At 42.6% G+C, this 11172-nt stretch overlaps 2 protein-coding genes across 2 annotated transcripts; both read right to left on the reverse strand.

Moving 5' to 3' along the window:
- Positions 1-2340: 2340 nt before the first annotated feature.
- Positions 2341-2733, reverse strand: LOC141695930 (uncharacterized). Its single transcript, XM_074500134.1, has one exon. The coding sequence runs from the start codon at positions 2731-2733 to the stop codon at positions 2341-2343; it is 393 nt and encodes a 130-aa protein (XP_074356235.1).
- A 99-nt stretch (positions 2734-2832) lies between these two features.
- On the reverse strand, positions 2833-4847 carry LOC141695931 (uncharacterized). Its single transcript, XM_074500135.1, has 2 exons — positions 4696-4847; positions 2833-3808 (listed from the first exon to the last, which is right to left on the reverse strand). The coding sequence occupies exons 1-2, from the start codon at positions 4845-4847 to the stop codon at positions 2833-2835; spliced, it is 1128 nt and encodes a 375-aa protein (XP_074356236.1).
- Positions 4848-11172: the final 6325 nt, after the last annotated feature.

Here is an 11172-nt window from a genome sequence, read left to right on the forward strand (position 1 = left end):
GTTTATGCTAAGGAGGATGTTGACACCTTCCTTGATCACCTTGTTCGGGATGTTTTAGAGGTTCTTCTATTTTGTTCTTATATTTTGCTATTCTCCTTGTGTTATTGCTTATCATTTGTTTTTTGTTCCAGGCTAATGCTCAGATTTGCGGTTGCTATACCATGATCCACAACTATAGGGTGAGGGTGGCGAAGGCCGGGACTATAGTGAAAGAGTTGGCTGAGGAGAAGGAAAAGTTTGCTAAGTATCGGGAGGCTAAGGAGAGAGAGTCCCGGGAGCACAAGAAGGCTCTTGCTGAGGATGTTAAAGCTCGGGAGGAGGCTGTCCGGGTTGTTGGGACCCTTCAGCCGGAGGTTAAAATTCTGAAGAAAGAGATCGCTGGTAGGCCCCGGGAAGAGGAAGTTCTTGCTGTCTTCCGGGGTACTTCTGCTTATTATGATGAGCTCAACAATAAGATCTTCGAGAAGGTGAACATGTGCTGGGATATTTCCTCTCCATATCTTGCTAAGAACCTTGATGACTAAATTGACGGGTTTATAGAGTTGTACCTTGCTGAAGAGATTCGTCGCGAGAATGCCCAGGCTGCTGGAGCGGGAAGTTCCGGGGCTCAGCCACCTCCTCCTCCCGAAGAAGGTCGCGAGAAGACTCCTCTTCCTCCCGAGAACTAAGATGTGTGATGATCCAGGCTTCGTGCCTTGTAATTTCTTTCAAGGTGTTTATTTGTTTTTGAAACTAAGCCTTTATGGCTTCTAAACTCTGAATTATGGCTTGCTGAATTTGGTCCGGGGTTGGTTACCCCAAACGAATTTATAAATATATTTCCCTTTTCTGCATTTACTTTGAAATTTTTCTTAAGTACTCGTAGCTTGTGCTTTCTGTCCCTCGGACGGGGTTAGAAATATTTCTATAAACGTTAAATGAATAACATTTTTACAAGTACACGTGATTTGTGTAGTTGTCCCCAGGATGGGGCTAAAAATTTTATAAGTACACATGATTTTTGTAATTGTCCCTGGGATGGGGTTGAAAATTTTAAATGAATAATTTTTTTTATAAGTACACGTGGTTTATGTAATTGTCCCCGGGATTGGGTTAAAATTTTTAAATGGATAAAACTTTGATAAGTGCACATGGTTTGTGTAGTTGTCCCCGGGATGGGGTTAATAATTTTAAATGGATAAAATTTTATAAGTAAACAGGTTTGTGTAATTGTCCCCGAGATGGGGTTAAAAATTTTAAATGAATAGAATTTTTATAAGTAAACATGGTTTATGTGATTGTCCCCGGGGTGGGGTTGAAAATTTTAAATGAATAATTTTTTTATAAGTACACATGGTTTGTGTAATTGTCCCCGGGATGGGGTTAAAATTTTTAAATGGATAAGACTTCGATAAGTACACATGGTTTGTGTAATTGTCCACGAGATGGGGTTAAAAATTTTAAATGAATAAAATTTTTGTAAGTACACATGGTTTGTGTAATTGTCCCTGGGATGGGGTTGAAAACTTTGAATAAATTTTTTATAAGTACACATGGTTTGTGTGATTGTTCCCGTGATGGGAATAAAACTTTAATTTGAAATTAATCGTGCATGTGGGTGTGCAACACCTCTTTGATCTTGTAGGGCCCTTCCTAGTTGGACTGTAGCTTTTCTTGGTTAGTTGGGTCCGAGCCTTGGTGTGTCGGAGTACCAGATGGCCTGCTTCGTGCTCCCTTATCTTGGCCTTTTTCCCAAAATAGATTCTCATTTTTTTATTGTAACTTTACATTCTCTTTACAACACGGTCTCTTACTTTATCTAGCAGCTCCAGGTTGTCCATAGGACTTCAATATTGGATATCTCATCAAAGTTGATGACTCGGTGAGAGGGGGATCCAGTTTCAACTGGGAGCCTGGCTTCCGAACCGTATATGAGCTTGAAGGGGGTTTCTCCGATGCTCGTCCTGGGGGTTGTTTCGTAAGACCAAAGGACCTTTGGGAGCTCGTCTGACCAGGTTTTTTTCGACTCTTCGAGCCTTTTCTCCAATCCTCATAGAATTGTTCTGTTGGTCACTTCGACCTGCCTATTACCCTGAGGGTGCGCTATAGAAGACTTTTTATGCTTGATGCCCAGTTCTTTAAGGTAAGCTTCAAAGTCCGAACCCACGAACTGAGGACCATTATCCAAGACCAGGAAAATAGGGATCCCGAACCTCATGACTATAAAGTCCATGAACTTTATACAATCTTATTGATTGATCGTTCTCATAGCCTTGGCTTCTGCCCACTTGGTCATGTAGTCTATGGCTACCAGGACGTAGCGTAGATCTCCCTTTTCCCGGGGAAATGGGCCCATGATGTCTATGCCCCAGACAACGAAAAGGATTGGACAGAGAATGCAGGTAGTCTTGGGCTCTGCTTGGGCATGTTGCTAAACTTTTGGCATTGGGTGCATTTCTTGACGTAGGCTATAACATCGGAGTGGATTGTGGGCCAATGGTACCCTTTCCTAATGACCTTGTATGCCAAGGCTTTTGTAGCTAAGTGATCCCCGCAGATGCCTTCATGCACTTCCTGGAGACAGTAGTCTGCTTCCTCCGGATCTACACATTTCAGAGTTGATGCTGAAAAGGTTCTCCGGTATAGCTGATCATTTTCCAGGAAGAAGCGGGCGACTTTGTGCTTCAAATATCTGGCCTTGTTCTTGTCCTTTGGGAGGGTTCCATCTTTCAAATAGGCTATGAAGGTAGTCATCCAGTTATCCAGGCTGCTGATGCATAGGATTTCTACCCTTTATGTGCTTGGAGTTTGTAATTCTTTGAAGTAAACCGAGGAGCTCAAGTCTGAGAAGTTTTATACTAGCTTGTAGAGCTCATCTGCTCTACTGTTTTCTTTTCTATTTATTTGTAGGATGGTGGTATCCAGGATGGTTTCTAGGATGCTCCTCACCAGGGTTTGATACTGTGCCAACTTCTCATCTTTGGCGATATACTCCCCATTTGTTTGTTTAACCATGATATGAGAGTCACGGTGGATGATTAGGCTTGTTATCCCGAGATACTTTGCTAATCGAAGTCTGGAGAGTAATGCTTCATATTCGGCCTGATTGTCTGTCGCCTTAAAGGCAAAGGTTATTGCCTGTTGGATGGTGAACTCTTCTGGACTGATCAGGATTAGATCGGCTCCAGATCTCTCTACCGTCGAGGATTCGTCCACATATAGCTTCCATGAATCTTTATTGGGGCGTTTATCTTCAGGGATGATTTGATTCTTCATTATTGCAGGTAGCTCGGGGAGGGTGCACTCTATCACAAATTCCGCTAGGGCTTGTGCTTTTATCGCTGTCCGGGGTATAAACTTGATATTGAATTGACTTAGTTCAATTGCCCAATTGACAAGTCTTCCGGAAGAATCTAGCTTATGGATGATTTTCCTGAGGGGTTGATCCGTGATTACTCTGATTTCTCGTCCCTGGAAGTATTTCCTGAGGTTCCTACTAGCATGAACAAGTGCTAAGGAAAACTTTTCCAGGTTTGGGTACCGAGTTTTAGCGTCCTTGATGACTTGGATGACATAATACACCGGGCTCTGTAGATTTTTTTCTTCTCGGATGAGGGCTGCCGAGATGGCCTTCGAGCCTGCGGCTATATAAAGTGAGAAAGGTTCCCCGGGCTCTACCTTGGACAGGATTGAAGGGTTCATGAGGTGCTTCTTGACTTCTTCGAAGGCAGTGCTACAATCCAGAGTCCAGTCTACCAGCTTTTTATTTCGAGCTCCTTTTAGTAGTTCAAAGAAAGGTAAGCACCTTTCTAGAAGCTTCAGGATGAACCTTCATAGGGTTGCAAGGCATTCAGCCAGCTTTTGAATGTCTTTCTGAGTTCTGGAACTTTCATCTCCATTATTGCATTCATCTTCTCCAAATTTGCTTCAATTTCTCTTTCACTGATCAGGAATCCAAGAAACTTTCCAGATAGGACCCCGAATGTGCACTTATCCGGGTTTAGTTGCATCTTATATTTCCTTAAATTGTCGAAACATTCCTTGAGGTCTTTGATATAATCGGAGATGGTCTTAGACTTGGATATCATATTGTCAATATATGACTCCATATTCCTTCCCAACTGGTCTTTGAAGATAATGTTCATCATCTTTTAGTAGGGTTCCCCGCCATTGATGAGCCCAAAAGGCATAATAAGGAAAGTGTATACAACCCTATGGGTGATGAAAGCTATTTTTACAATGTCCTTGGGGTCCATCTTGACTTGGTTTTAGCAAGAAAAAGCATCCATGAAACTCAGCATTACATGTCCTGAAGTCGCATCGATCAACTGATCGATATTAGGGAGAGGGTAGGAGTCCTTAGGACAGGCAGAGTCGAGGCTTATATAATCAACACACATCCTCCATTTGACGCTGGGTTTCTTGACTAACACCATATTGGCTAGCCAGTCTGGGTATTTTATCTCGTAAATGATGTCTGCTTTTAGGAGTTTCTCCACCTCTTCGTCGATGGCTTGATGTCGTTTCGGAGCAAAGTTCCTTATTTTCTGCTTGATGGGCTTCTATTTGGGATCTATGTCCAAACTGTGCATGGCCATAGACTCGTCGATCCCGGGTATATCCTCTGGGCTCCATGCAAACACATCAGCTTAATCCTTTAGCAGAACAATTAGTTCCTTCTAGAAGGTGGTTTCAAGTCCTTTTCCAATCTTTAACCTCAGGGTGGGTTTCCCGGGATCCAACTCAATTTCCATTGTCTGGGTAGCTGGCTCGACCTTAGTTTTCTCCTTGACTTCCATAAATTTCTGGATACGGGCATCTGCGTTGGTTACGCTGTAGCCCGAGTCTTCAATGACATTTACATCCATCTTTTCCCTCTTTCTTGAGGTGCTCACGGTACTTCTTGTGGCTTTGTCCCTTGGGTAGGGACATTGTCTTCCTTTTGTTCTCGGGCCCGGTCTTGGCCATGATCAGAGCTTGCCCGTAACATCTTCTTTCCATATCCCTGACTCCTCTGATTTCGCCAATTCCACTTCGGGTAGGAAAATTAAGTTTTGGGTGGATTTTGGAGGGAATGGCCCATAGCTTGGTGATGGTTGGTCTTCTTAGAATCATATTGTACGATGATGCTACACTTATGACATAAAATTTTATGATATGGGATACTTGTTGGGGAGCCGTTCTAAAAATGACAGGAAGATAGATTACTCCCCGGATGGGGATCATGGAATTTCCAAAGCCATAACGGGGATCTTCGAGTAAGGGATCCATGCGTTGGTGTCCTAACTTCACCAACGATCCTCTTTGAAGATGATATTAGCAGATGAGACGTTATCAACCAGGATCCTCTTCACCTCATTATCTACCACGTCCAGGCTTACTACTAATGCTTGATTGTTCCTGGGGTCTAGCCCCTCGTGGTCAGCATCCGAGAAAGAGAATGACTCATCTTCGTAGGGATGAACTATCATGACATCACCGCCCATATCTGGACTACGGGGTGGTGTGGAAGTTCCTCCAAGTACGACGTTCACCACGTGCTTCCCACTCCCCGGGGCTTTGTCCTTGTCTGCTGGCTTCCTCTGCAAGTATTGGTTCATGTTTCCCTTTTTGATATGGTCCTCAATAAAAATATTAAGAGAGAAGCAGTTTTCAGTGGTGTGCGCATGGTCCTCATGATATCCACAATGCTTGTCTCTTGATCTGTTCTCTGGAGGAGCAAGGAGGGGCTTTGAAGGATTGTAGAAAGGTTTGCCTATGACTTTTCTCAGAATGTCTGCCCGGGATCAGGTTTCGGGTCTCTATTGCTTCTTAGCTTTCTTTGGTTCTTTTGTGGAGTTGAATAATCGCTCCGAGGTAGGGTTCCCTGGGATTGCTGAATGTAGTTTCTATGTCTATCTACTTTGAAACTTCTCTCTTTCTTGTATGATGAGAGCCTCTCCGGGGACTCATCTTCATTGTGGATTCTCCTGTTCATTTTTATCGACTTTAGGAAAACATTCTCATTTATAAATTTTGAGGCTAGTGCATAGGCCGAGGCAAGGCTCTGAGGCTCTCTATGGATCAGGTCCTGGACCTGGCCCTCACAAGAAACGGGGTGGAGGTTCCTCCGAAAGATATTAACAACTTTCTTTTCTTCCAGATTGGAGAGTTGGTTGACTGCTTCTTGAAATCTCTTGATAAACTCGGGGAGCAATTCCTTGCTTCTTTGTTGGATGGTCTCCAAATGGCATATCTGTAGCTCATTCATATGGTTTTTCTGAAACCTCTTTCGGAATGTTTCGTGAAAGTCTTTCCACGAGTTAATGCTCAGGGACGGGATTATACTAAACCATTTCTAAGCACCTCCCTTAAGTGTTGATACAAAGAAACGGCACCTCGTGACGTCAGTGTAGTCATAGTTGAAGTTGAAGTGCTTAAGTCCGAATTCTATAGGGGTGGATTCCAGCCTTTTGGTAAAGGGGGTGGCTGCTGCTCCAACTTCCATGTATCCCTCGACTTTTCTCTTGAGGTCCCGGACACCCTAGGCCATCTGCTCTTGTTTGGCCTTTTTATTCAGGATCGGAGTCTGAGGAGACGTGAACTCTACGCGTCTTCTTTTTCAGCTTTGCCTCCTCCTGGATTCTTTTTTCAATGATAGCCTTCGTCTTGGCTTCATCTTCCTTTCGGATCCGGTCCCGGAGCGAGGCTCTCCTGATTTCATCCCGGGTGTCCTCAGGCGGCCTCTTCAGGTTCTTGGCAATTCCTTGCAAGACTGATCCGCGGGACTCCCCGTAATGATCTTCATTATCCCCTGGGCGGGTTTCAGGTTCATGGTGCTTCTTTTCTTTCCATTAGCTCACAGCTGTCTGAATCTGCTCCGAGGTGATACTTCCCCAAGGGTTTGCGGAAGTCTCATCATACTTATGGGCTGTTTTCTCAATAGTTCTCCTCTGGTCTCCTGGATGGAGTTGAGACGAAGCACGGGTTATGGGGGGGCCCTCTTCTATCTCCTCGATCTCACTATCCCTGGGTGGGATGACGGTGGGTTGAATCATTCCAGATATTGCTATCTTACTTTTCCTTATGGCTAATTTTCAGGGTAAAATAGGTGAAAATACCGTAAATACAACGATATGTATGGTTTTAAGGTATGAACGGTATGAGAAATAAATCTAAGAGAAAGTAGGGGTGTTAACCTTACTGGGGTGTAAATATTTCCAGATTCATGGGTACAATGGCACGGCTGGGTGTGACTCCATCGAGTCGGAGGTTCGAGCCCTTCCTTCTAGCACTAATGATAACTCTGTTTCTTCCCCGGTCTTCTCCGCTCTCTCCACGAGCTTGAGCTTAGTACACGTGGCAGGAGTTCTATTGTTAAAGTGCTGTGTGGGGGCTTCTGCAAAATAGAACCGGAGGCGGGATTGTGTCCCCGCGGCAACTCCGGTGTGAGAATAAGAATGAGGTTTCTTGAAGGAGAAGAAGAAGGAAGATAGAGCTATTCAAATATATATGCAGTAGTGTGTGTATATGTGTAGGGAGCAAGTAAATATTTTCCAACCCCTAAAACCCCTTTTTTGAGGCCTTATATAGGCTCCCAAATTTAGGGTTTTATGGGTTTATACCTCTTCATCCTAGCCCTTGGTGAATCTTGGTTGGTGAATGATTGGACGGTTTAGATTATAAATGGGGCCCAGCTGTCCCCTAGCACCTGGGGTGTCTTAAGATTTGGACACATGGTCGCCTGGGATATGGTTGTTCCGTTTCTGATAATATTGGAAAATTGACTATTTGACCACCTGCCACATGTCCCGGGGACCACCCTCGTTTGGGTATGGGGGGCCCTTTCTTTTGGCTTTTGTAATGTTCTTTTGGGCCTGATTACTTATGGCCTATCACCAACTTTGTGGCTTTTCGAAGTTTCTCTCAAAAAAAGAATCAGAACCTCACTTTCATCTTTGTTTTACCACCATGTTACTGCACCAAACGGTAGAGCAATGGAATCGCCTGTTTTGATTTAAAGAATCTTTTCTTTTTTATCTGGCAGAACAATGCCATATACTTCATTACCTGATGAAAGAGTGGTCGGAATTAGACTACCAGAGTACATGAATAATAATTAATGACAAAATAATTCTCTGATTTAATCACTATTTGCAATTGAAATTAATGGGGGGCTATTTAAAAATTTGCTTTCATTCTCCATTCTTGTATCATAAATGAATTGATGGTTGGTAAAGAATTTGTAAGAGCTGCAATTGGTAGTTGCATGCACCTTTCATTTTGCGTATATAAGGCCGTATGCATATCATTCATGCCTAATTAATCCGAGACTCAAGATTATGAGAAGCATTTCATTGGCAGGATATGAATTAGTAGTGTACAATTGGACACTGGTTTGTGAAGTTTTGTTCAATAGAATATGAAATTATAAATAATTATAATTATTTTAAATTCGTTGTACGCAAGATGACTGATGTAGTCAGCTTTCCTCATCACAGCAAACTGCGAATGCCTGCAGTAGCACCGGTTTATGTGATAATTTGTAATCCTATGTAATATAAAATGCCTTATCTTTTTTCTTTTTTTGCAAGTAGTTAATTAGGTCCATATTAAGATTTATAGGTGACCCTGCATCATTGAGTTATACACAAGTCTTTCCATTTAGCTTATTGATTTTTTTTCTAGTTGTTACGATTTGTCCCATATCGATTCTTGGAGGGGAAGATTACTAAAATATAAGCAGTCAGATAACTTAATTAGTATGAGCCTTTTGGGAGTGATACTAAAACAAATCTGTGCGGGCTTGGTCCAAAATAAACAATATTATACTAATGTGAAATTAGGTCTGCTTAGCAAGCCCAACAATTAGTATCAGAGCAATGGTTATAACGGTCCATAACAATCTCATTAGGCTCCCAGAAGGGACTTAGGAAGCGGAAGATTGGGTTACCTCATTATGGGATTTAAGGGGGATGCATGTGGACCTTCCAGTATGGGCCTAGGGAAGAAGATAACTAGATAGACATTCAGTATGAGTAAAGGGGTACTAATATGGAGTTAGGTCTGCTTAGCAAGCCCAACAATTGGTATCAGAGCTATGGTTATAACGGTCCAGAACAATCTCGTTAGGCTCCCAGAAGGGACTTCGGAAGCGGAAGATTAGGTTACCCCATTATAGGATTTAAGGGGGGAGGCATGTGGACCTTCCAGTATGGGCCTAAGGGAGAAGATAACCAGATGGACTTCCAGTATAGTCAAGGGGGAGCCATATTACACAATCAGGAGGCAGATCCGACAGATGTCGAGCTTGATGTGTGAAGGTGGAGATTGTTAGGATTTGTCCCACATTCTTTATGGGAAGGGCAGATTGCTAGAATATAAGCAACCATATAACTGCATTAGTATGAGGCCTTTTGGGAGTGATACAAAAATAAACCCGTGCGGGATTGACCCATACTGGCCCATAGCGGATAATATCATACTAATGTGGAGTTAAGGTCTTCTTAGCAAGCCCAAGAAGTGGTATAAGAGCTATGGTTATAACAGTCCAGAACAAAGAAGGGACTTAGGAAGCGACAGATTGGTTTACCCCATGATGGGCTTTAAGGGGGAGGTAGGTGGACCTTCCAGTATGGGCCTATGTGAGTAGATAACCAGATAGACTTCCAGTATGAGTCAAGAGGGAGCCAGATTACACAATCAGGAGGCAGATTCGATAGGTGTCGAGTCCGATATATGAAAGAGAGATTGTTTGAATTTGTCCCACATCGTTCGTCGGAGGGGCATATTACTAGAATATAAGTAGTCAGATAACCCATAAGTATGAGGCCTTTTGGGAGTGATATAAAAACAAACCCGTGCGGGCTTGGTTCAATGCAGAAAATATCATACTAATGTGGAGTTAGGCCTGTTTAGCAATCCCAACAGTAGTGTTGTCTCCCTTTCTTTAGTTTGTACATTCTTTTCTATAGTTAAAGATTATTTAAAAATTTATCATCCCTGTTGTGGAATAAAAACCAGGGTTATGATTACAATTAATGCTAGGGTTGTTGAGTTTCGAGCTTTAATGACTGTTCTCGCGTTGGGGACTAACCGTGCTTGCAAAATGCTTACGTATCTCCGTGTTATAGAGAATCAATCCAAAAATGTAGTTCTAGCTTAAGGGGTAGAACCCTTTATATAGATGTTGAGTCTAGAGTTAGACTAGGATAGAGAGACTTGGTGGATAAGTCTCCTACATAGATGGTAAGCAAGACTCTCCTGGATGGTGTATTCTGGATCATTCCTAGGAGAAGTTAGTTTCTATGTTGAATACGACCTCGATTTCATTATGGACCTCATTCTCAGGTCTGTTTGCCCGGCCTCTCACGTAGATGATTTAGGGCCGTGGGCTACACGACCCACTTCGGGTCGTGGTCATCACAGTCTGCTCAGACTATGAAGACTCATATTGGGCCATGATCGTGATGACCTATTTTGGATCATGGCCTAACAGGTTTGACCGGTCAATTTTAGGACACAATTAATGTTAAATTAATTGTGTCTTTACAAATTACCTTTCATTCATATCATTTTCCCCCAACTTCTGGGAAAACTTCTCGAGTTTTCATGGAAGTTATATCGGTCTTATCGCGACTCAGAGGTAGTTTCGTCCCTTCTTGGGTTCGGTCATATTATCAAGCGTGGAAGTTAAAACGGTCTAATCGTGACTTAGAGGTAGTTTCGTCCCTTCTTGGGTTCGATCATATTATGAAGTATGGAGCGACCTACACATTCACAGTGACTTATAAAGTTTTAAGTGACATTTCACTTTTGGGGCCTTTACGAGGCTAATTAATTAGCGTTTAATGCTAAATTGCTCTAATGGGGGCTATATGTCGGGCTTTGGTCATCTCTTAACCTTCATCAAGGTTAATCATAAGGTGAAAACCACTAACAGACCCTAATCGAGGCTAATCGTCCTTAATCGGGACTAATTGTTGAGCATAAGTTGTTAATTAGCCTCAATATAGGCTAGTCATAAACTATATTGCGCTAATTTTCCTTAATCGAGGCTAATTGGCCCTAATTAGGGATAATTTTTTTTCTAATTTTCAATAATCGACCCTAACTAGGGCTAATTAGTAAATCAGAAAATTTTGATTCTTCGGCAAAAAAAATTCATCCATGTTTGCCCTGGTGGACTAATTTTCATTCATAGTCTGCTTCCTC

Source organism: Apium graveolens, chromosome 11 (genome assembly GCF_009905375.1).
Source record: "Apium graveolens cultivar Ventura chromosome 11, ASM990537v1, whole genome shotgun sequence".
Lineage (NCBI taxonomy): Eukaryota > Viridiplantae > Streptophyta > Magnoliopsida > Apiales > Apiaceae > Apium > Apium graveolens.